Source organism: Ursus maritimus, unplaced genomic scaffold, assembly GCF_017311325.1.
Source record: "Ursus maritimus isolate PB19 unplaced genomic scaffold, ASM1731132v1 scaffold_20, whole genome shotgun sequence".
Taxonomy (NCBI): Eukaryota; Metazoa; Chordata; class Mammalia; order Carnivora; family Ursidae; genus Ursus; species Ursus maritimus.
The window spans coordinates 49,940,347-49,966,316 of NW_024424453.1; the positions used below are offsets into that span (position 1 = coordinate 49,940,347).

Below are 25,970 nucleotides of genomic sequence, written 5' to 3' on the forward strand. Positions count from 1 at the left end.
TAGGGAAATTCCTGACTTTGACTCCCTGCCCACCTGCCAACGTACCAGCCGAGTGGCCCCAGGTTACTCCTCTAACCTCCTCAGCTGAAAGGGGGCCGGTACCTGTGGGCAGGCTTTGCAAACCGTGGTCTGAGCTGCACATGCACGTCGTGGCTGGCCTGTGCATTGTTCCCATTCCGTGGGCTGCACCGTGTGGGATTCACTCATAACAAAAGAGAGGGAAAACTCACGTGTCAGTGGCCTGACCATGAAGTTCTCCCCGAACATCACAGATGCTCAGACAAGGCCACTCCACAACTGCAAAATTACCGAAACATCCCGCATCCCTGACCAGCATCAGTAATGGCTGCCTCTTTACCAGTGAAGTCTCTCAGCCAACTCCAATCCCCCTGCCTCCCACGCAAAATTCCGTAAGATACCCCGTCACTGAATGCCTCCGTGTCTTCACAGCATTCAACCCAGCACTGACCCTGTCTCCCGGATCCTTCCTGAGCCTCATCCAGCAGGAGCCCAGATCCTCTATGTCCTTGCCATCTGCCTGTTATGGAGATGGTCCCTGGTTCCTCTGGCATGTGTCCTCCCTCGCTGCTGCTGACCATCTTCAGTCTGTAAACATGGAGAAAGAATTCCATTCTGATTGACATCAAACTTGGGTATTTGTTTCCTACAGCTGCGAGAACAAAATACCATAGACTGGGTGGCTTAATCAACAGAATTTATTTCTTACATTTCTGGAGCCTGGGTGTCCCAGATCAAGGTGTTGGCGTTGGTTGGTTTCTCCCGTGTTGATGGCCACATTCGTGCTGTGCCCTCACATGGTCTATTCTCCACATGCACATCCCTGGTGTCTCTTCCCCTTCTTGTATGGACACCGGTCCCATAAGAGTATATGAGCTTATTGAACCTTAATTATCTCCTTAAAGATCATATCTCCAAATACAGTCACATTAGAAGTTAGGGCTTTAACATGAATTATGGGGGGACACAAACATTCAGTCCAGAGCAGCTGGATTTGATTTTTTCTCTAAGCACAGTACAAAGATCATTTGGGGGAGGACTGGGAAAAGACTGTCTGAGAGTTTGAAGTAGAAGGGTCACTGTCACTCAGAAATCCTTGCCGAGGGAGCAGTGTGGGATGGACAGGACTTCAGCAAAGCCCTGGAGACCCCAGGAGCAAGGGAGCACATTGAACAGCTTCCCCTGGGTGAGGCCTTTTACCCTCTTGACCCTCTGTACAGCCCTGTTCTTCTGCGGGCATGTCCTCACGAGGTGTATGCATCCACCAAGACCTCTTAGGAAGAGATTATTCCTTCCTCTGCGTGTCCCCAGTGTGCAGATTTCTAGTACCCATGACCCCGTTTGGGACTTTCTTGCTTTGTTTTTTTTTTTTTTTTTAAAGATTTTATTTATTTATTCGACAGAGATAGAGACAGCCAGCGAGAGAGGGAACACAAGCAGGGGGAGTGGGAGAGGAAGAAGCAGGCTCATAGCAGAGGAGGCTGATGTGGGGCTCGATCCCAGAACGCCGGGATCACGCCCTGAGCCGAAGGCAGACGCTTAACCGCTGCGCCACCCAGGCACCCCGGGACTTTCTTGCTTTGAATAATCCTTGCTCATTTGCTGAAGGCCCACCATGTTCCAGGTACCGTGTGAGGTACGTGACCTGTGTTGTTGCTAATGCCCATGCCACCCCGCCATGTGGCTTTTATTATCTTGACTTTCACAGTAGAGCAAGTCAGGCTCAGAGAAACAACTTGACTGAGGCCACACAGCTTGAGAGTGTCAGGGTCAGCCTTTGAACCAGCATGACGTGACTCCAGAGAATTGTAGATCTGCAGGTTTTATATAAAATCGAAATCCAAAGGCTTGCAGTGTCACCCACACATACCACTCCTTCCCAGGAAATGCAGCCACAGCAGGTGTTTTTGTCCACAAAGCCATGAGCTTTGAATGAAACCAGTGAACAGGGGAGAGTCCTGCGGACAAAAGTTGTCCCCGAGGCTCGGCCATGTCTGCTGATGGGCAGCCCAGCGCAATGCTCCCGACCCCAGGGAGTGCTGCAGGGAGATGGAGCTGGTTGTGGGAAGGGAGCGATGGAGTTGGTTGGGCAGAGGCAAGACGGCACTCCTGCATCCTGATCCCTGCCTGTTACTTAACATTCTCTGAGCTGTCTCTTTTTGCAGCCTCAAAGAGCAGAAGGCTGCCCCATTCATCTCTGTCTTGCAAGCAACCAGCTCTGAGAACGAGCTATAGCATCAATAAATACCTGACAAGTGAATGAGCGAGCAGAGCCAGGCAGATGATACGTGGCCCATGAACAAAAGTGTAACGCAGAAAACAGTGTTCACCAATGACTGCTTAACAGTTAACGTGCAAATGATTTCTTGTTTGGGAATAAAGGGGCACTTTTGCTTTAGTTTACAATGAGCCTTTAGGACTTCTGCCTCCACCTACCAAGATTGAGAAATAATTCAATGCAAATGAGACTCCTGGAGAAGAACAAGACTCATTTCCTTTTTTTTTTTTTTTAAGATTTTATTTATTCATTTGAGAGAGAGAGCACTAGGGGGGTGAGGGGCAGAGGGAAAAGCAGACTTCCTGACTTGGGGCTCCATCCTGGGACTCCGGGATCATCATCTGAGCTGAAGGCAGATGCCCAACCAACTGAGCCACCCAGGTGCCCCCACGTTTTCTTTTTAAAAAATTTTTCCGGGGCACCTGGTTGGCTCAGTCGGTTGAGTGTCTGCCTTTGGTTCAGGTCATAATCCCAGGGTCCTGGGGTCCAGTCTGCTTCTCCCTCTCCCTCTGCTGCTCCCCCTGCTTGTGCTCTCTCACACGCGCTCTCTCTCACTCTCTCAAATAAATAAATAAATTCTTTAAAAAATAAAAATAATAAAAAAATTTTCCAGTTTTTTTTCTGGCTCTCGTGAGATATTGACATACAACATGGTATGAATCTAAGGTGTACAATGTGATGATTTGATACACGTATATATTGCAGAATGTTTACCACAGTAGGGTTAAGTGATACATCCTTTGCCTCACATAATTACCATTTTGTTGTTGTTGTTGTTATGATGGAACATTAAGAAGCAACTTTCAGGTGTATGACACAGTATTGTTAACTATGGTCACCATGCTATGGATGAACTTATTCATTTTATAACTGAAACTTTGTACCCTCTGACCCATATCACCCAATTCCCTCACCCCTCAATCCCTGATAAACACCATTCTACTCTCTGTTTCTCTGAGTTTGATATTTTTAGATTCCACACATAAGTGAGACCATACAAGTATTTATCTTTCTTGGACAGACACATTTTCACATATGAATCACAGATGGATTTCATTTACTTTAAGAAAGCACACTAATCATCCCACACACACACACACACACGTGAGCTTTGGAGTATGACAAAATGTTGCCTAATCTGTGTCTTAAATGCGCCATATGGAGAAATGTCATAATCCAAGAATTATAGTTATGTTGCTGGATATACGATTTCAGCCAACATTGGCTTCTTTACACGTAAGCTGCAGGACATATACTGGCTTCGAGGAAATAGACCTCTTTGGCCTCTTTTGCAAGCAGGTTAAAATTGATTTGACATCGTAAGTTTACAAAATCTTGGTCATTGATTGAAAACATTTTTGAAAAGGGGATTTTAAGTGAATTTTCATTTAATCCATTCAAAATATTGAAAGATATGCCTCCTTGTGGCCAATTCCAATTTGAGGATATTCCAAATCTGTCAGAAATGAAAGTGCTCACAGTACTGAAACAGCCTGAGGTCTAGTCACCAAGTGGAATTTGAAGCCTTTGAAGGAAACCTGGCGTCAGCGTGTGGCTCTTCTTAAGCTGAAATGTTACTGCAGATTCCATCACCAAGAAGTGCACCAGCTGAGGAAAATGACTCAGCATCGCTCCCTGGCCACCAAGCATGCCCTTCTTGCCAGCTGTCACTTGAGGACCTATCAACATGTCTACAGGACAGCAAACAGTCTGACAAATGTCATCTACAGCCACATACGAGCCCAACTCTTTGTTACCTTCAAACGTGGATTGAAACATAACTGGGACTTACTCAGAACTGATTCTTTGGGCAGCTGGTTCAAGCAGAAAAAAATATTGATATTCTGTTTTTTAGAATCGAGATTAGAAGGTGGCTCTGAATAAAATATAGATTGATCTATTATAACAAGATTTTTTTTTCTATAAGACAGTAAAATCCTATAAAATTGTCTAAGAAGAAAGCATCTCACTGCAACAACAAGGTGGTCGTTGTGCAGAAATGGCAATCTGGTTTGCCCATGTTCACCTGTGGTCACAGCTACCCTGTCCAAGTCTGCAATGACACGTGCTGCCAAACGGCTGTCAATTTCAGATGCTCCACATGCTAAGAAATTAGATGGTAAAATGTTTCTTTCACAGCCTTTGCTATCTTTGTACCTTATAATGTACCTTTGAAACAAATGCCAGTCACTTCAGATGACATTATTGTCCCAAAGCATTAAAAAGTGTGCCAAAGGTGCCTAAAATCTTGGTTCAAGTCCAACTGACCAAGGAAGTTCCATCAGGAGCGAATCTGGAAGCGCCGGACGGCAAATACCACCTTCAGTTTTGTGGTCCAATTACAGTCTTAACATTAAACAGTGTCCACTCCAGCCCCCAAAGCACAATATGACCCCATAATACCCTGCCATCAGTTTCTTAGGGCCAAGGGGACCTGATGCAGTCGTGCAGACTGGTGCAAGGCTACCACTGGATTTGCCCCTCTATATTTGTACTTCACTATGAAGTTTTTGTTATGTTTTGAATGATAGTTTTGGAAATAAAGAAGACCCTCCTGGATGTATGAGTTTGTCTGCCACTGCTATAGTCCCTGATGACACATACAAGGTTACTCTGTAGATGAGCGTATACACGGGCAACTGGTTGACCTGACGGCCTATTTTTTTAAAAGGTTTTATTTATTTGACACAGAGAGAGAGAGAGCACAAGCAGGGGGAGTGGCAGAGGGAAAGGAAGAAGCAGACTCCCTGCTGAGCAGGAAGCCCTGACAACAGGGGGCTCCATCCCAGGACCCTGAGATCATGACCTGAGCCGAAGGCGGACACCTAACCAACTGAGCCACCCAGGTGCCCAGAGAGCTTATGTTCAATAGCTGGTCAATGATAAGGACCCAGGAGCTCTACTTTATTGCCCCAGGGTACTGAGCACTAAGTCATATCTACAGCAGCAACAGAAAAGAACTGCTTTAAGGGCATTGCTTATGAAAGACAGCTATTGTATTTTTTTTTCCTAAAGCAGACCCTGCAAAACATCAGAAAGCAATATAAAAACATTCTAGGAATTAATTTGAATTCCTTATGTAGTTCAAAGGGCTAAAATGGAAATACTTCTATAACTCAAGTGGGCAGTTCATCTGTTCATTTTCCATTATTCTCCATTAGGAAGTTCTGCATGATTGGGAACACACACCATGTTTGGAGGGAGAAAAGTGGAATTTTTTAATATTTCCAAGAAAATAGTTTAATGATGCCTAAAAATATTTTATCCAAAATGCTCCTGGAGCTCTTTGTCAAGTCGTTACCTTTATACTGAAGAGGAATGCTTTTTGTCCCTGGTGAGCAGAAATTATGAAACAAGCCTAAGAAATTGCAACCAGTGGTGTTAAAATGTAAACATTAGGGCAGGGGAACAAGTAAATAGCATTTCTTTTGTCTAGCTTTATTCCTTTCTAACTTCCTAATTTTTTACGCCTGGTCTTTCTTCTCTTTGGGGGAGAAGAGGAACAAGGAACCTCCTTCTGTTTCTGAAACCTTCTGGTATAATGGTACTGACTTGTTGGCAGCAAAACAGTCCCTGGCTCCACACTTGTTCCTAAATTGGCCCTATCTTTCACCAATTCTGTGCATCCTCCATTAGCCAAATCACTCTCTCTCTCCTGCTGTCCACTCCCTCCATGGCCTTCTCCCTGCCTGCATTCAGAATCAGGACGTTCAAGTCCTGCCCCAGCCCTTTTCCAGCTGGTGGCTGAGACCCACAGCTCCTTTCTCCTCATCTCATCATCTGAAAACGTGAAGGTGAAGATCAAAAGGAGACCTTACAGGCGATGTGCCTAGCCCAGTGCCTGGCACGGAGACACACCTGCCATGCGTCTGCTCCTTCCCTTCTACTCCAGCAGCTTTCCCTCACATCCACTCAACCACTGGTGTATTTTTCTGAAGATGTGACTTTTGTCCTGTTACTCCCTGACCCCAGGTTTTAAGCACCAGACACAGCTCCAGGGTCTGATTTAGAGCAGAGACAATGGTTTCTCAACCTTTTTCCATTATCATCCTCTGCGGAGGTCTTTTTAGACATGATATTCTTAATCACCTCTCACGAAATTTCTGCAACATAGATATGCTATCTGTTTCTGTAATGTGTGTGTATCTGCACAGTAAACACAAACCCAGTAGACCCTCCCCTCCCGAGAATGCGTGGCACAGACCAGGAAACCTAAAGGTTAAATTCAAATCCTGGCTCTGCCATGTATGAACGTGTGGCCTTGAGCAAGTGACATCTCCTCTCCTCCCCCCAGTGTCCTGTCAGTGTTACGGGGGCTTCAGGGGTCACTGGGTTATGTGAGCTCACACGCATGCAGGACTTAGCTCACTGCCTAGCACATCTGCTATGCTGTGTAAAGGTTTGCTGTGCTTATTCCCAAGGTCCCCCTCAGCCTGTAGCGTAAAGTGAGAACATCCTAGCCTGGCCTTCAAGGCATAATCATATCTTCATTTCCCTTTGCTGTGTCTCTCCCACAGAGCTTTATTCAAACCAAGTCTCCAGTCCTTGCCTGCCTTGTGTGTCTGTGTGCATCACTGCCAGGCTGTCCCCACCATCCCCACGGCCTCTCTTGCCTGGAAGCCCGCCCAACACCCCTTACCCCTCCTCCAACAGAAACCAAGCTACGGTAGGCAGTTACCGGCTCAACTGGAAGAGAAACCAAGGGAAACAAGGACTTACAAGCAAGTGTGGGGAGGACAAATAATTCTTATCCTTCACTGGCTTTTGCCGGTGTTCCCAGACTCCCATCTGTAAGGTGTCTCAGAGGTCCTGTCTGGGTTATCAGAAACTGTCGGGGAGGAAAAAGAATTTTCCCTCTACCCTTCTGAGTTCTAAGCTGAGGCCTCTGTCATAAAAGACAGATTACCAAAAGAAACACAAAGAATGTTATTAACAGTTATGTGTTGGATATACATGGAAGGGACACAGAGAAAAATGAGTGCCTCCTCATTTAGAGGCTTAGAATTCAGGCTTAAAAACCAGCTTCGTAGGGAAAGGGTGGAGGTGTGTGTTCTTCTTAGGAGAGAGTAAATGATCTGTAGGAAAGATGAACAGGTCCTTAGAAGAACAGATGGGAGGTATGTTGGTTTGTGACCAAGTGCATCTGGGTGTGGTGGGGACTTCTAGTTCCTTCTCTTGTGACAAATGTCAGTGCTCCCTGGTTCTTGAAACTCCCGGGGGGAAGATCTGTGACAACCGAGCTCCTTTGGGAGGCTCTGTCTTGAGGCAGATAGGAAGAGTTCAGAGAGAGCCTCGCCTTGTATTTACTATTTCTAGAGGGCTTACGGCTGAAGATAATGGATATATCCAAGTGGCATATATGGTGCTGGCATACTCTGTTACCCTTCACAAGGGACAGCTCAGACAAAGGGTGAAGCGAAAGGGGCTGTGAAAGTGAGGGATGGAGACCAGCCCAAGGCAGCACAGCATGGGAGCGCTGGGGAGGGAGGAATAGGAGTCCAGGGAGGAGAAAGTCCCCAGAGCAGAACCTGAGAGGCCTTTTCCAAGGTTCACGGAGGTATGGCCCAAGTGGGAAGGCTGCTGCACTCTCCCGTCTCTAGGAGTGCACTGAGAATGCAGAGTCCCAGCTGCCTTTTCCTTGGCCCATTTTTCGTGGTGGTGTTTACAGCCTGAGGGATGAGGTAATGTCTGCCTTGGGGCCATTGAGCAGGCTTGCTCATTGCTTGCTATAAAATGGTGTGTTCCTCAAGCTCACAGTTCCTCTCTCGTCATGCAACCTCCTTCATGTGCAAGCATCCATCTGGGTCCACCATGCATGTCATCCTGGAATTTGGGAGCCCAGGGAACTGGCACAAGCATGCCACTCGCTGGGCTGCGAGTCACAGTCCTGTCTGCTGCCAGCTCCTATGGGACAGCGAAAGCCGGCTTATTAGCTTCGAGGCCTGGTGAGGTGGGAAGGGACGAGCAGCCCACACATGCACTTGGTGTGTGTGTGGAGGGGTGCTTAGAACAGGTTGGGACATCCAAAGGGGTGGGATCATGCCAAAGCCATGCTTACAAGCCTGGGACTGAAACTCACGGTGAGGAGAAACCCTGGAGGGTTTAGGTGGGCAGTTTGCACTTTGGAAAGAGCTCTCTGGCTGCCAGGTAGAGGAGAATGGACAACGGGGTAGATGAGAATAGGTATGAAGGACACAGATGGGCATTGGAGGCTCTTCAGGCCCCAGCTGGAGACAAAAATGGGGAATCCGATCACAGAGGTGGTCACCGACGTGCAGTGGGCGAGGTTGTCCAGGAAGACAGGAAAGCTGATGAGGCTAACAAGGCAGTGGATAAAGTTGCCCAGAAGACAGTGCCGTGGGCAAGATTGTCCAGGAAGACTGCATGACCGGAAGAGAGAGAGTCTTGACAGGATCCCAGAGAGGAGCACTCAGAGAAGCAGCAGGGGAGCCTCAGGCAGACAAAGGGAGGCTGAAGCAGAAGGCCCCACTGGGTGGGCCCTGGGACAGGTGGCTGTGGGACAGAGATGAGGAAGGGCAGGCAGGGGGGAGGGGTGCTGCAGGCTCCTGGCCAGAGAGAAAGGAGGAAGGGAAACCTGCCGCAGACTTCCTCAAACGCCAGCAGGTCACCCAGCCTGGGACACTGCAGTCCCACCTGCAGCTCTGTCCTGGCTGCCAGGACTACGGAGGAGGCCAGGTGGGAGCACACAGGACAGCCTGCCCGCGGGAAGACGCAGCTACAAGTGCCACAGTGGTGCCGGGGCGCAGGCTGCAAGACGGGCAGCGGAGGAGCCAGGAAGGCTGTGGAGGAATCCCTGACTCTTTAGTAGACATGTGCCTGGGGTGCTAGACCTGAGGTAGGACCCAGGAGCAGGAGCCATCAGAAGTCGCGTTTGCCTTGTAGGTGAGCCAGGCAGGTAAGGAAGTGGTGGGAAGGCAGTGAGGCTGTGGCGGCTGAGGTTCGAGCTGCAGAGTCGGGAGCAATCTGGCCGGGGCAGGGAGCAGGAGCACGGCCTGGAAGAGTCAGGCCCAGCTGCTCCCCATCCTGCTGGAGCAGCGCGGGCTGTGGGAGGCAGCGGGGAATGAGGCTGCGCCAGTTTGTGGAGGAAGCCTGTGCCTGGGAGGCATGTACCTTAGGCTTGACCGGAGGGTATAGGGAGCCGCTAAAAGCCTTGGAGGAGGGAAGTGAGGAGTAGTAGAAAATTCGGAAGCACCTACCAGATGCCAGGTCCTCACTAAGTGCTTTTTGTGCCAATGCATCTCAAAATCCATGCACTTAGCAATCTCTTAAGAATTTCATCAAAATGCAGAGTCTCTTTCAGTGGTGGGGCCTGAGGTGCTGCATTTCTAGTAAGCTCCCAGTGGCTGGGACTATCCTTTGAAGAGAGAAGCTGTGGTTCATTTAATCAGCACCCCAACGCAGCCTGGTGAGTGTTGTGGGTTCCCTTTTTACAGGTGGGAGAACTGAGGTTCAGTGGGCATTAGTGGTTCCTGAGACCTGCACTGTTCCCTGCCCTCCTCCAAAAGGGGGCAAATAGCACAGCCTCCACATCCTCCCTGCCTGCAAGCCCTGGTGGGTCTGCCCCCCCAGCTCTGTCTTCCAGGTTTGCGAATTCAAACCCTCCAGTCCAGAGTTTCTGAGCTTGCCTGGGGCAACATCTAAAGATAGTTAGTCTACCTCACAGGAAACCCACTACTATTGGCTAACTTTGCAAATAAAGATGCCCTCAGAGGGAGGGAAAGGGAAATACTCTGTGACAGAGACAGAGGCGTGGGACGGAGTGGTTGATTGTCACGTCGGGAGGTTTCCTTCCCGAGCCCGGCCCAGGTAGGAGCAGAGAACTTGCCAGCACCTCTGGGCTCGTGGGGTGGGGCACAGTGGTCAGAGGTCACAGTGGGTACAGACGCTGGTTTGCTTTCCACGCTAACAAGAGACATTTCCCAAAGCTGTTGCAGCCTAATGTCCAAGGGGCTTGAAGGGTGGTGGGCAGTGGATGATTAGACCATCCATGATCCTCTTGACACTTAATACGATTAGAAGCATAGGTAATTACATGTTATGGGCCCGGAGAAAAGCTCATGGGTAGGTGTTACCGGAAAGAAGCATCATTTAAAATTGCATCTGGATGATAGTGAGGAATTAGTAACTTCTTTAAAGTGAGAAATAGTATTGAAGTTATAATTTTGTTTAAAAAGAGTTCTTATTCTTTTGGAGATTCACACTTACCTGTTTATGGATGAAATGCTATGACACCTGGATTTATTTTGAAATAATCTAGTAGGACACGGAGTGTGGAATAGATGAAATAGTGACCATGAGTTGCTAATTGAAGCTGTCTGGTGCGTGCCTGGGGTGCTCTCTGCTTTTATGTATGTTTGAAAATTTTATAATAAAAAATGTTTAATATAGCACTTGCATCTTACATATAAGTATAACTACACTTAACATAAATATAAAAATATGCAGAGCGATTGCAGAAAGGCAGAAAGCTAGCTGTTGCTGATTCTGGGAAGTTGGATGGTAGATCATTCACTTCTATGTTGTTTTTCCTTTTCTTTACATGCTTTTTTTGTGCCATCTACATTTGTTATAAAGAGCACCTATTGCATTTACAATGACAACTATTTTAATGAATAAATTGCCAACACAAATTCGATGTTCGCTATTAATATATGCTGTTATAATCATTGTGAGGACATGGGCTCAGAAGGTTTGTGTTGTGGGAAAACGGTCTCAGGAATTCTGAGCAGACACATGCGTGTGTGCAAGAGAGGAAGAACTACATGGAGGTTCCAGGCGAGGACTGACCATGCCTATCATTTCTCCTTGCTTGACCGTTATCCGGCCATCTCGGCCTCCCAGATTCTGCAGCCTCTGTATGTTCTCAGCTGTGCTCAGATAAATGCCAGGGAGTTTTAGGATTTCCCCTCCCACCCCAAAAGTTCGTTTTCTTTTTCAAATACTTCAGATAGAAAACTCAAGGTAGAAAAAAGTTGAGCCTAAAGGAGAAAAGAAAACCAGATTGTGTGAGAAGCAGACAAGAGAGCTTCCTGGCGGGGCCCCCGGGTGGCTCAGTTGGTTGAGCCTCTGACTCTTGGTTTGGGCTCAGGTCATGATTTCACGGTTGTGAGATCCAGCGCCGTGTCGGGCTCCATGCTCAGTGAGGTCTGCTTGTCCCTCTCCCTCCCTCTCTGTTCCTGCCCCTACTTGCTTGGTCTGTCTCTCCCCTCTCTCAAATAAATAAATAAAATCGGAAAGAAAGAAAGAGAGAGAAAGTAAGCAAGCAAGCAAGCAAGCTAGCTTCCTGGTGAAATTTCTGTGGGGCTTCCAGGGTCTGCTCAGGGGCAGGTCAGCCCATGCCCTGAGGTGCCTGGGGATGGACTAGGCTGCGGGCCTGCATGTTTGCATGGGCTGCTGAGCCTTGGGCACCACTGCGTGTGTGCGCGTGCGTGCATGTGTGTGCGTGTGTGCACGTGTGTGCGCGTGCGTGTGTGCATGTGTGCACACACGTGTGTGTGTCCTTGCGCACGCGTGCAGGTTCGGATTTACATCCTTTGCCTGCCTCTTGCTTGGCTTCATTTTCACACAGGGATGCTGGGCAGGATGTGGCTCTTGCCCACACCCCCAGAAGGAAGCCCGGACTGTGTGTCAGCCGCATGCCGACCATACCCCAAGCCAGGCTCCACAACTGTCACTCTCTCTGCTTCACAGAGGGTGGGAAAGGCAGCTTGGCTTTGGAATGAAGGCCTGGCTCTGCACTTGACCTTGCTAAGGCTCAGGTCCTGCTATAGCCATGAGCTGATAATTGCTGAAGCTGAGTGACAGGTGTAGGTTGAATATCTGTGAGTATTAAGGGCAAGATGTATGAAGCTCTGACCGTACTCTCTGGCTATATTTGGTGCTCAATAAATAATATGTATTGTCATTGTGGGAAGCTGAAGATGAGAAGCTTTGTGCCCCTTGAGACCACTAACCACGTTCAAATGAGGTTGTGAGGGGCAGGGAGAAGGAGCATGCCAGGTCAGAATCAGCTTCCATTCCCCACCCCCACCCCCTTCCAGGAGATAACCTCATCCGTGCCCTGGCCGGGCTGTGGAAGGGCAACGATATCAGGTATGATCCCACTCCAGAGACCCTGGCCTCAAAGACCTTCCTTCTCAGGGTCTGGGACATTCAGCTACCAGCTTCCCGGGCCAACCTCTGACCTGGAACAGAGTCCTTGGCTACCCCTGTTTTACTCAGGCACCAAGACTTCCCCCTTGAAGATGGCCAAAGTCAGCACCCACAGCAGCTGAGCTGGACAGGGAAGGGATCTCCAGCTGTCCCACAGCGGGTCACAGTTACGAGGAGGTGGAGCCGCAGTGGCACTGGCCAGGTGTCCGCTGGCTTTTCCGGGAACTTGCTCGGATTTCCAGCAGCACAGTCCAGGGATTCCAAGGGCTTGCCTCACTGACTCTGCCCAGGAGCGCCAACGGTGGGGCTTCCCGCTGAGTCCTGAGCCTGCCCACTCTCCATGGGGCTCAGAATGTGCTGGCTGCCCCGGGGGCTGGAATCCTCGTGGCTCTGCAGCCACAGTCGGGCTTCAGCTACCTCCTCTTCTGATCTGGCCAAAGAGCAGCTCTTTGGGGTTATGCATCTTTATAGGGAAGAAAACCTATATCACATCTCTATAAATATATAAAGATTTTATTTATTTATTTATTTATTTGAGAGAGAGAATCTCAAGCAGACGCCGCACTGAGTGCAACGTCTGATATGGGGCTGATCTCATGACCCCAAGATCATGACCCGAGCCAAAATCAAATGACTGAGCCACCCAGGCACCCCTCTTTAAATATTAAAAAAAATATTTTGCAGGCCCTCTTGGTCCTTTTCCTTAAACCTATGTTCATTGTGAAATACAGCACACTCAAAGAACAGTGTGCAGGTTAACAATTTATAAATCAACCCCCCAGCCAACCACCAGCCAGGCAGCCAGAGAGACCCAGGCTGGCCCCCAGCAGCCTCCCTTATGTCCCTTCCTGACTGACACCCTGCCCTCCCAGAAGTCACTGCTTCCTTGCTCATCCCTAGAGTTCTACCACCTACATATGCATCCCTAATCAATATGCATTATCGTTGCCTGTTTTTGATCTTTATATGCATGGATTCACACAATAGGTCCACTTTTGGGTCTGCAATTTTAAAATGCATCCATGCTGTGCACACACACCACTGTTCGTGACAGTGTTGTCCACGGCGGCCCTGTGCCAAAAGCCACCCAGGTGTGCATCAACAGTGGAAGAGATTGCCGTGGGATGCTCACATGGTGCCTGCCTATTCATCAATGGCAATGAGCAGCACAGCAGTAGTGTGGATGAGATACTTCTAGAAACGCTGGGAGGAATGTACAGATACATGCAGAACTGGTCCCTAACCACAGGCGGTTATTGAGCGCATCTCCACCAGACACAGTTTCTTTTTCTGCAAACAAGATTATTGCATTGCTATCAGTCTCCCAAACTTACACAGCTGTATATCGGTCAGACAATGAATAGGGGAGGTAGCCCTGAAGGGTGTGCTAGCCAGGGCACCCAGTGATTTCCCCCCTCTTTCAAAGTCTTATAATTCTCCCTCTGTTCCTTAGCCTGGAATTTGAGGACCTCTTCTGCCTTCTTGGCCCTTGCTCTCTCTGCATCTTCTCCTGAACCCTCCACACAGACTAAACTCGACTTCCATGAAGACTCCAGGAGCATGCTGGCCCCTTCTAACCCCACTATCCTCACTCCTTTCTGTTTCTAGTATATTCCCTCACGCCCCCTCTACGGAGTCTTGAGCCCGGGAAACATCCCTGTGCTCAGACCCTCAGTGTCTTTGGCTTCAATACCCCCACCCCCGCTTCCCACCTCCACCTTTGTCTACCTGGAAGATCCCCCCCCAGCTTTAAGATTCAGCTTAAATGATCCAATCCTTGGGTTTCCCCAAACTTTTCTTACATTCTGTTACTAACCATTAACAGAAACTTAGAGACCGTATCTTAGCCATTTTTACCACCACCTAATGGAGCACAGTGCCTAGTGTTGGGGAAATAAAATTAAAAATAAGATCTCCAACCCAGAAAAACCTCTCACAGAGATAATAGAGAAAGAGAACACTTTTATTATTAACGAGGCATGAAACCAGAATGTGATACGCATCTCAGGCAATCCGCTAAGAGACTGCAGAGATGGGGAGAAACAACTCACCCTTCTGCACAGCCAAGCAGACACAATCCCTAACATGAGAGATACACACCTAGTCCTCAAGCGAGAGAACTCGACAGTCACACACAGTCATGCTAACTTCACCATGGTAACTGGGATGACCATCTGTGTTAGCTGATGGGCTTCATCCAGAGAAGAAATAGACTCACATCTTTATGACGGGAGGTATTTTTGTAACTTGGAACAAGGCACCCACCCAAGTTAGGCTCCGACCCTTTCACGGAAACTGGGTGACAGGGACGCTAATTCTTTTTGCTTGTTTGTTTGTTTAAGATTTTATTTATTTGAGAGAGCGTGCAAGCGGGGGGAGGGGGGAGGGAGAAGTAGATTCCCTGCTGAGCAGGGAGCCTGATGCGGGGCTTGACCAGAGCTAAAAGCAGACGCTTAACTGACTGAGCCACCCAGGTGCCCCAGCATTGCTATTTCTTAATGTTTACTTTTCAAAGAGAGGGACCCCTGGTTCTTGAGAAAGATTCCTGGGTCATAAAGCTGACAAAAGAGGTGATCACATTTTCAGAAGAACACATAAGCACACTTCAGAGAGAGGAGAAAGTACTTCCAGCGACAAGTTTTCTAAAGCCAGCATCCTGGAAGGAGGAGGCAAAGGAGAATCTCTTCCCTTACTTTCAAGGGGGAGAAGTAAGCCTCTTAGGCATTATTTTTATTTGTCCTTACACAAACATATGGTTAAAAAACATAACAGATATTGGCTTAGTTAATAATTTAATTTAAAATCCATCTCTTCCTCAATTACTAGACAAAAGTCCTAAAGCATTTCCTTTCAGAACTTCACAGTTTGACAGAGATAAGTAAATAGCATAGCGTACTTGGAAGAAGAAACGAGAGGGAGGCACGTCAAACCCAGAGCCCCGGCTTCTGTGAAGGGGTGGCTCACCGAGCGGCAGCAGAGCTTGGGGCGTGAGTTTGGCTGGTCCAAACGCTGGTTGGGGGGGTGGGGGGAAGGCTGTGCCGTTTCAGGTGGTCTGCTTGCTGATATAGAGAGAGCTGCTGGGGTCACTTCCACAGGGGAGGGGCTGCAAGGTGTAAATGGTGCCCTTAGAGCTCCTCTGCATGCAAGTCGGGGTCCCTCCACCTGCCCTTCTTTTGCCTGTCTGTGTCCAGACAGAACCCCATCTGGATGCTGGCAGCCTGTGAGTCCAGAAGAGTCATGTCCGTGAGCAGCCACTTCTCTTGACACTAGGCCATGCTCTTACTGACCTAGGACTCCTGTTGTGCTCAACGACTATTTCCTTCTGTTTGGTTCTTGTTGAAAACTTAAGCATACCAGAGCTGGGCCCTTAGGGACGATCTGGTCCAATGCTTTCGTCTCACATATGAGGAAACTGAGGCAGAGCCAGAGTGAGCTGCCCATGGTCTCTCAGCCGTCTGTAGGATGTGTGGGCCTCTGTGAAGCACACAGCTCAGAAAAGCATCAGCCTGTTTTTTGTTAACTTTTCATTTTAATTCCACTATGGCTACCATAGTGTGTTACACAAGTTTCAGGTGTACCCTATGGTGATTCCACAATTTCGTACATTACTTGGTGCTCATCCTGAGAAGGGTACTGTGTCACCATATATTTGAAGCCAGGAAATAAGCTCACCCTACAGCCTTCAGCCTCTTCTTCAGAGAAAAGGATTCCAAATTTCTTCACCAGCATTGATGAGAGCTAGATCCTGGGGGTCTGGCAGTGAGGACCCCCTAGTCGTGGCTGGAGAGGTGAATATCCCCACCCTTTTCATCTCCCGACTGCCTAACATTCCCCTCAGAGTCAGCCTGATGGGTTCTGATTCCAGAGGGGAGAAACCCAGGGCAAGTGTTCAGGCTGGCATCACGGGTCATCTTCTTTCCGGGGGGGGGGGGGGGGGGGGGGGGGGGGCTGAGTCTACTCTTTCTCAGTTTTAGATTTAGACAAGTGGTCTGTGATAAGCTGCAGACTTCCTTTCCAAGAGGGAGAGCCTGAAGCCGTGCAGGGAGCATGGCTCTGTGGAAAGGCACATGTGGGCTGAAATCCTGGCTCTGTTGCTCCTTGGACGAACTTCCCGGATCTCTCAGGGCTGCTGTTGGTTCACTTGTACAAGAAGGGCCACCATTCTCATGAGGGGTTGTTGAGAGAATGAAACAGGGTCTTACGTATGCAGCGGGACATAAGGGGGTGGGCATCCGAAAATGGCAGCCTCTTCTCCTTCCACACTGGGCTTTCCAAGGATAGCTTCAGGCTCTGGAACATTCTCAGCACAGTGGAATCCCCACAGTCAGGGCTCAAGCAATCTTTACTATCCTCTCATTTCCTTTGGTTCAAAGGAAAAACATTCAACCATACTTTTCCTGGCATTAGAAACCAACTGAACCTCAAACCTGGTTTTCACTCGGGGATCTAAAAAGCCGTAAGCAGAAAGCAAAGAGGGAAAAACAAACCAACACAAAACAAAAAAGGTCGCACTTGGTCTAGCAGACTGTAAGCAGGATGTGAAGCCAAAAGATGGGGGAAGCAGCCCGAAAAGGATGTGGGACAGAAGAGGAAAGTGGACTCAGGCCACTTAAATGAAAAAGGAAGTAGAGAACAGGGAAGCTGACTGGAAACAATGGGTAAATGACGACCTAAAAAAGTTGAAAAATAAATGAGCAGACCAGAGAAAAGGAAGTGTGCTGGAGGAAGCCGAGCGGGATCGGGGATGGAGGCAAGCGAGCGAGTTGATGAAGCAGGTTCATTTCCACTGGAGTACGAAACACATGTGCACTCAAAGCTCAGTGTCTGGGCTCAGCTCAAACTCTCACCATTCAACTCCATTTAGTAAACCTTGACTTATGGGGAGAGAGGCTAAGGAGACCTGAGAACAGCCTGGAGTGGTTTGCGTGCTTGCTGGCCACAGCCCTCAGCTCGTCCGGCATGCGTCTCTCCTCTTGAGCCCCCATCTGTATGAGACCCGGCTGAGTAGGCCCTGCCAAGAAGGCTTATCTCCTTGGATTCCTGCGCTTGGTTCCTGCTGTCCTCAGGGGCCAGAAAAAGCCAGTGTCCTGCCAATCAGATGCCTGGTGGCCCTTCAGTCTGCCTGGAAAGCCGCCCTCGAGGACTGGCCCTGCTCCTGTCTGCTGCCAGGAGGCTCCATCATTAGGCTTATCTCCCAATAGTGGGGCATCTCAGAGGATCCAGAAATAATAAAAGAACCACTGAGCTCAGGCCCACTGTTCCTAAAAAGGTCCCTCTCTTGATCAGGCTGTCATGTTCAGCAGAATAATTCAGTGACATCCTTCCTGGCTGTCAGGTTTCTGATTAAATGGTGTCCTTGCATGATCTGGGCTTCTCAAACAGCAAGGCTGGGTTCAAACTGGCCCAAGGGCTCAGACTGCAGAGAAGCCTGGGCCACCCCTGAGTCGCGCAGTGAGGCGGGGCTGGGTCCTGACACCAGCAAGAAAGAGCGTGCTGCCATGGGCAGCTGTGATTTCTGACCCTGGAGAGCTGGTGGGTCTCGGCTTGTCTCCAAGGGCTCTTTCTTGTAGCCAAAGCAGCACTTCTCCTGCTTCTCTATGCCTTGCATTTATTCATTCACTCACTCATTCTCTCATTCAACACACTAGGCATCCACTAAGCACCTGGAGTTCAAGCCAGGGCCCCTGGCCTGGGATCAGAAAGGACACTCTGGTACCCTGGGCGCATGTCTAGGAACTGGACAATGGAAAGGCCACTGTCACTACTCCTCCCCCAGAGCAATTTGGAATGAAAGTCTAGCAGACAATATTTATCCTCCTGCAAATATTCCTGTGGCATTTGCTTGGTGCCAGGCCTCTCCCTCTGTTTAACACTGGTCTGCAAAGCTGAAGAAGACCCTGTTCCTCTCTCAGGAACTCCCTGTCTCAGGCAGGGCAGACAGCCTGGCCACACGTGGGCCCAAATGGCAGCCCTGCCACACGCCAGCTGCGTGGCCTTGGGCAAGTTACTCACCCTCTCTGAGTGCATCTTCTTGCCCATAAAGTAGAGATAAGTATCCTGTTGTGTGTTGGCTACCATTTATTGGCCATTTACTATGTATTGGTTATCATATTAGACTATTTGCTTACTTACTTATTTTAATTTTTCATATAACTCATATTTTTGTTTATTTTTGTTTTTAAAATTTCAAGTCAATTAATGATTTTTTTCCCAAAATAGGCAATATGTGTTTAGCAATGAGCCTGACAGCTGAATAAAAACTCAGTAAAAGTGTGCTTCACTCCCTACTTCTCCCCTCCCCCCAAAAAAAATCTGAAAAGAAAATATTTTTTATTTCAGGGAAAAAAATAAAACCAACTTCACAGACCAATGTCTAGGGTGGGAATGAACAACACATCCAGGCAACCTGGGTGATTGCAAAGGTCCAAAGTGCTTCTGCTTCCTCGCCAAATGCATTTATTAAGTGCCTGCTGTAGGCAACACACCATGCCAGGTGCTCTCCTCAGAACAGCACTGTGGGCACACATGAGAATGAGTCGTAATCTTACAGATGAGGAATGTCAGATTCAGAGGTTCCAAGTTCACCCAAGATCACTTGGCCAGAGAAATAGGCATGAGATTCAGCCACAAGAGAGCCCGAGTCTGCCCACCTCCCTGATCTCCCTCCTCAGTGACCCAGGAACACCTGCTGGAAGATTTAGAGGAGGTCCCTGTGTATAAGGCATAGTGCCAGGAGTGGAAATTAAATCTACATCATACAGATTTGGCAAAGTCAAGCCAATGCACCAGCACAAAGTTCCTGGGCCACAAGACATGAAGAGATACCACACAATCTTCCTTATCCTTGGCCTCGTCTCAAGGCCAACTGTGCCAGCTCCTTTCACTGGGGGAAAATGGAGAAAGAAGAGGGTGGTAGCCCCCGGTTCTCTAACTTATGATCACCAAGGGCTTGACTATTTCCACTTTCATACAGCTGCCCGTCTGGGAAGATGTGCCACTACCATAAGCCACCTTAAAGGAGTAGGAATTTCCCATCTCCTCATCTGTCAGCCTGAACCATTTGAAACTGACATTTATGCAGCTCAAAAGGGGTAGCACATTGGCCATTTTATGTGGTTAAACTAAATATTATTGATTAAAGTCACAGCCAGAGGTTCATCTCTGAGAAAAGGGTATTGTGGCTTAAAGCAAAGAAAGCATACACTCTTCCTGGGGGGTTGAGAATTCCATGCTAGCCTGAGACGCCAAGGTCAGAAAGGCTTAACCCACTTCTTCCTGGAAGAATCTGGGGAAGATGCAGAGATGGGCCAGAACACAAAGTAGAGGCTGGGAAGGGAGAAGCAAAGCCCTGGCCGGGAGGGTGGGCCCTCACCTTGGCAGAGACACAGTCTTGGTAAAACCAGTATGAAAAGGATGCAGTGGGGTGTGGAAACTCCCTTGGTTAAAGAGGTGTGAACTTTGTTTTTAGTTGTGGTGGGGAGGGAGGCAGTGACAACCAGGACGTGTGCTCTGAACATACTTGGGGGTTCTCAGGGGCCTGTCTGTGGCATCACAAGAAAGAGGAGGAGGCCCCAGAGGGACAGAGTGAAAGGGTTGCCCTTGTAGCCTCTGGAGTGAATAACAAGTGAGTCCTGGCTGGGGAGGTGAAGGGAGAAGGGGATAAATGTTACTTCTCAACCTGTGCAGAAATGTCTTGTCTTTCAATTTTTGTTCTGAAGGAACAAAATTCTTATGAATCACCAGGCCACAGTGAGTGCAGGGCTGGTAATTATAGGGTGAATTAGCCACCTGGACCCAGCGCAGAAGGCTAACTAGCATGACCCCCCGTACAGGATCAATCCGTCCTTTCATAGGGCAGAGGCCCTATGACGGCAATGGTGACACTCCTCTTCACTAGGATTTGTGGGATGGCTGTCCACGGCTGTCTCCTTAGAACTGAGGGGTTTCCAACTTTTGGTGCTAAAACCAGAGAAGTCCTGGGCAAACCGAGACAAGGTGGTCACTCTAGAGTGTATGACTGTGTTTAATCCCTTAAGGGGGAGAAGGACTTGTTGGTTCCAAGAGGAAGAGAAAGAGAGAGGGTTCTGAAAAACAAAGACGAGGGGCTTCTGGGTACAGGTCTGCTCAGGGCTCTGTGTCTGAAGAGTGTCTGAGACCTCTTTCTTCAATCTCAGCTTCCTGCAGGAGAAATTGGGATCCAGAGGGTAGAGGAGGTGGGAATAAGAAAGGCGGTGGAGAATTGCTTCAGGGAAGTTTGAACAAGATGTGTGGATTATGGCTGCATCCCCTACCATCCCACCCCCTCTTCTCCACAGTCCTCTCTCCCACTACCCACACACTGGTCAACCTTTTGGACAGATGTTTGAAAATCAAAGAAGAAAAGATCTGTCTCAAGCTTCAAAAGGTCTCGATTCAAATGCTAGCTGAGCCATTCACTGTGTAGCTCCGAGCAAGTCCCTGAACCTCTCAGACACCTGATTTCCTCTTCTGTCAGAGGAATCTCTTACAGCCTCCATCAAGAGTCTGTTGTGGAGATTAAACAAGATGAAGCACATGACACTGGGAAGTGTATTGGTTAGGCATACAACCAATATTTGTTTCCTCCAGCCTGCTTATATGTGGGGTCAGATAGAATCCCAACTTTAGTTCTCTGAGAACTAATGCTGTTATTTGTTTTCCTTTCTGATTCAGGCCCTCACCATGCCCATCCACTCCCCTGAATCAATTTTAGAATACTTTGAGTACGATGAGTCTGCTGAAGCCTGTGATATGGGGGATATCGTGGCCTTTGGGACCGTCTTCCTGTCTATACTCTACTCCCTTGTCTTTGCCTTTGGCCTGCTGGGAAACTTGCTGGTGGTGTTCGCCCTCACCAACAGCCGGAAGCCCAAGAGTATCACCGACATTTACCTCCTGAACCTGGCCTTGTCTGATCTGCTCTTTGTAGCCACCTTACCCTTCTGGACTCATTACCTGATAAGTGAACAAGGCCTTCACAATGCTGTGTGCAAACTCACCACTGCCTTCTTCTTCATCGGCTTTTTTGGAGGCATATTCTTCATCACTGTCATCAGCATCGATAGGTACCTAGCCATTGTCCTGGCAGCCAACTCCATGAACAACCGGACTGTGCAGCATGGCGTCACCATCAGCCTAGGTGTCTGGGCAGCAGCCATCTTGGTGGCAGCACCTCAGTTCATGTTCACAAAACAAAAAGAAAACGAATGCCTTGGTGACTACCCCGAGGTCCTGCAGGATCTCTGGCCTGTGCTCCGCAACGTGGAAGCAAATTTGCTTGGCTTCCTGCTCCCCATGCTCATTATGAGTTACTGTTACTTCAGAATCATGCGAACACTGTTTTCCTGTAAGAACCACAAGAAAGCCAAAGCCCTCAAACTGATCTTTCTGGTGGTCATCATGTTTTTCCTCTTCTGGACACCCTACAACATCATGATTTTCTTAGAGACACTTAATCTCTATGACTTCTTTCCCAGTTGTGACATGAAGAGGGATCTGAGGTTGGCCCTCAGTGTGACTGAGACAATTGCGTTTATCCACTGTTGCCTCAATCCCTTTATCTACGCATTTGCTGGAGAGAAGTTCAGAAGATACCTTTACCACTTGTATAGGAAATGCCTGGCTGTCCTGTGTGGTCGTCCTGTCCATGTCAGTTTCTCCCCAACTGAATCACAAACGAGCAGGCGGGAGAGCATGCTGAGCAGCAATTTTACTCACCACACCAGTGATGGCGATGGGTCCATCCTTCTCTGAAGGGATACCCAAAGCCTTGTCCCCACAGAGAGCCTGGAGTTCCTGAGCCTGACACTGAATAATGAAGACAGACTTTTTTGTGTCTTACATGCAAGAAATGATGAACTGAATGCCCCCAAAACAACCCTAAAACATTTTTGAGAATTCTGCCCAAAATTTGAATGATAAAGGGTAGGCATGTCTCTAACTGCAAATGTCAGGACTTTTTGTTTACAAATGATAAAAATTCAACTCAGACTAGCTTAGCTAAAGAGGAGGTGGAGAGTATTATTCACATGGTGGCATGAGCAAAGGGTGGCTGAGCCCTCGAAGTAGAAACTAGAGCTTGAGTCCAGCTAGAATTTTCTCTCTCTGGCTCTCAAATCTCTGAGTGGTGACAGAGCTCCCAGACACAGCTTAGCCAATAGTGAGGGACTGAGACCCATCCCTCTCTGGTCCTGAGGTTAAAATTCCCAGGGAAGGGCTCTCATTGGCCAAGTTTGAATCAGATGTCCATCCCTGGACCAGGTTATATCCTTGGGGGAAGAATAGATAAGATGGCAGCTTCCACTCCAGTCTCATGGTTAGAGGTGCAGGAAGACATATTTCCAAGAAGCTGGAGGGGTGGGTGCTATTTTGATCTGACAGAAAAAGAGCTGCCCACTAACCTTACCATGTGTCTGGGCCAGCCTCCTCACTGATTACACCAGCCAGCACACACTGCCAACCTCCTCTCCCTGAAACCCCAAAGTTACAATGATTGCCCAGTTCCTACTACATCAAATTTAAGACTGTCCATCATGTAGTCCCACCAACAGATTCCCCATTTCTTCCCCTTCCAAAAGAATCCAGCCTCTCAGCCAGCCAGGTCTCTTCCATCCAGCCTTATGCATCATCACCTGCTTCTAGGACCGGGGAAATAAATAGAAAGAACCCTGGCCCAAACTAGGAAGGGATGGTTTCCAATCCCAGCTCATCACTTGGCCTGCTGGGTAGCTTGGAGCCAGCCTCGCTTCAGCTTCCTCATCTGTAGAATGGAAATAATGGTACTTTTTACATAAGGAGCGTCCTTTACAGCATGAGGACCCAGCCACCAATTCTTGCAGGTCCCATCCCTCTTATCTGGTTCGCAGACTTCAGCTCTCCCCCACCTGGCGCAGTGCTTAGGGGACAGTGTTGGCAGAGCCTTGGCTCTGCTGTTCGATGCAGCTCAGATACAGAGGAGGCTGGTTCCTACAGTGGCACTCAGTGGACATTCCTAGATATTCAGACTGATAATCTTCCCTGACCCAGCCCTCCAGACTGCCTGAATGTGCCTTTCCAATTGCCTCGTGACAAACCCCTTGCCCATCTAGAGAGAACCCTCTCATTCATGCCACTGCCAACCTGGAGAGCCAGGGTCCCAGAAGCAGCATTTTCCCGCCTTTTCAGTAGACTTCTGGGTTGGTCAAATACTTTAGAGCTTAAAAAAATCAACGGTAATAATGCCAAAGAGAAGGTCACCTATAACCTAACCATGCAATGCCTTCATTTGCCCACCCAGAACTTGTTCACACTTTCACGTGTCTAGAGTTGAAAGCATCATGTACAGACTGTTTTGTAATCTGCTATTTTTCTCTCTAACATTAGGCCACAAATAGTTTTCTGTTTCTGTATAGTTTTGTAATGATGGCTCTAGAAGTCTCTGCCAGCTTGTGTACTCGAAGGCATCTGACTCATTGCTGTATTTCCGACACATCCTTGGCACTCCATCTGTTGGTTTAATCAATGAGAGAATGAATCATGTTCCATCAAGACCGTGTACTGTAATTTACTCACCATTATCCTGTTGATAAACTTGTTTCCAATATTTAGCAAATGCATAGTTACAGCGCTTCTGTCTGTGTAATTCCCTTTCTCCTCTTCAATGATTTCCTTTGGATAAATGCCTCATCATGGGGGTAACTGGGACAAAGGGCACAGGAAATGACGGGCTTTGGACACATACAGACAAAATTATTATGAAATCGTTATTGGGCATATATTACATGCATTATGTGGGCTCAGATCCAGAGTGGTTCCAAAGACTAGTGAGGCCATGCCTCTGCCCTCATTGATCTAACATTCAAGTACAGAACAGAGAAGTAAACAAATAAACATACTTTGCACTAATTGGTCACGCAAGAGCAGTTGGACTTGAGTCTTTAAGGGTAAGGAGCTCTCCAGGCAAAGGCAAAGGCAAAGGCAAAGGAGGGGATGGCATGCTAGGCTCAGTGAATGTCATACGTAAAGAAGGTGTATAAGGGCATGGGGATCTTAAGACGTGGGAAAAGTGTGTGAATATTGAAAGGCATTAGGAGCAGAGTGGGTGGGGAGACTCTTCTGGAACATTGGCTCAAACAACTAACAGAGGGGCACATTCTCCTCAGGTTATCCACAAGTTTGTTCCATTATCACTTGAACCTCTTTGCAACTATTGAATCATAAAACTTTTAATTAAATTTTAACTTATTTCTGGACTCCCAAGAAAAAAGGGAAAAACTGTTCTGGCTTGAGAAATAAAAGTAGAGAGACAAGCACTTTCACTTCTAACTGGAAATTAAATTTGTAACATAAGAATCATTCACTCATTCATTTTGATGAATAAGACAGAATAGGGAGGAAATAGGGAAGTTCACTGAAAAACTCTAAATAGCAACGATGTTGGTGGCTACGTAAAGGAAGGCACATCTGAAAAAGACGGTTGGCCCCAAGAGCACAGCGGGATCCGACCCACCACTGCTTCTGGGTTCTGGGCTTCCCAAAAGAAGACGGAACTGGTGGACTGCAAAGGCAGAGGGAGATCTGTGATTGAGTCCCAACATATTAACTCTGTGACCTTGGGCAAGTTACTTAACCCTAACTCTAACCCTAACCCTAACTCTGAGGCTGTTTCCTCATTTGAAAAATAAGAACAAAAGTAGTGCCCACCTCCTAGGATTATTGTGAGGATTTAGTAAAATTGCCTTCACAAGACTCACAGGGCAAGCCTGGCAAAGCAAGGTCAAATAAATGGTCATGACTATTTTTGGTTTTTCCTTCTTCTTCTTGCTCTTTTTCGATTGAACCTTTCCCAACGAAGAAACTCGTCTCTCTTGTCCTTGCCTTCTTACTCCCCTTAGTCCCAGAATCACAGACTTGTCCGGGCCGATAAGGGACAGGAGACCCAGAGGGGGCCTCTATCATGCAGGGAATTAATGAAAGAGGTAGATCCCTTGACTCTCAGTCTGCTGATTTTTTTCTCATCTTGATAAAAATAGAGACCAATCCTACGATAACTGTAGTTAACAATGCCGTATTGTATATTTAAAAGTTGCTAAGAGAGTAGATTTTTAAAATTCTGATCACACACACAAAATTGTAACTGTGAGGTGATAAATGTCTAAACTAACCTTATTGTGGTAATCGTTTTGTAACATGCATATACAAAATCACTACCTTGTGCACCTTAAACTTACACAATGTCATGTATCAATTATATCTCAATAAAGCTGGAAAAAAATACAGACCAACCCTGCCTCTAAGAGCAGAGAACACAGGTGAGCATGGAAAAAAAGCCAGAAGGAAGGTCTGCAAGTGGATGACAGGCAGGGAGGGGAGGTCTGCCCTCCAGAATGCCGAGTTTAACAGAATCAATCCGCTCACGATGACAGATGCAGCCTGGGTGGGGCAGCTTTTGGTGACCACTGTTCTGTGACATCAGTATCTCTAATGAAGATGGTAAACAAATGCT

At 47.9% G+C, this 25,970-nt stretch overlaps 1 protein-coding gene across 2 annotated transcripts; it reads left to right on the forward strand.

Annotated features, from left to right (window-relative positions):
• Positions 1-8,962: 8,962 nt before the first annotated feature.
• Positions 8,963-24,089, forward strand: CX3CR1 (C-X3-C motif chemokine receptor 1). 2 transcript variants are annotated; one of them, XM_040636939.1, is made up of 2 exons: positions 8,963-9,212; positions 21,161-24,089. In XM_040636939.1, exon 2 carries the CDS (start codon positions 21,170-21,172, stop codon positions 22,238-22,240), a length of 1,071 nt encoding a protein of 356 aa, XP_040492873.1. In that variant the 5' UTR covers positions 8,963-9,212; positions 21,161-21,169; the 3' UTR covers positions 22,241-24,089. The 2 variants fall into 2 exon arrangements, with proteins under 2 accessions (XP_040492873.1, XP_008708277.1); XM_008710055.2 differs by lacking the exon at positions 8,963-9,212 and adding an exon at positions 9,975-10,123.
• Positions 24,090-25,970: the final 1,881 nt, after the last annotated feature.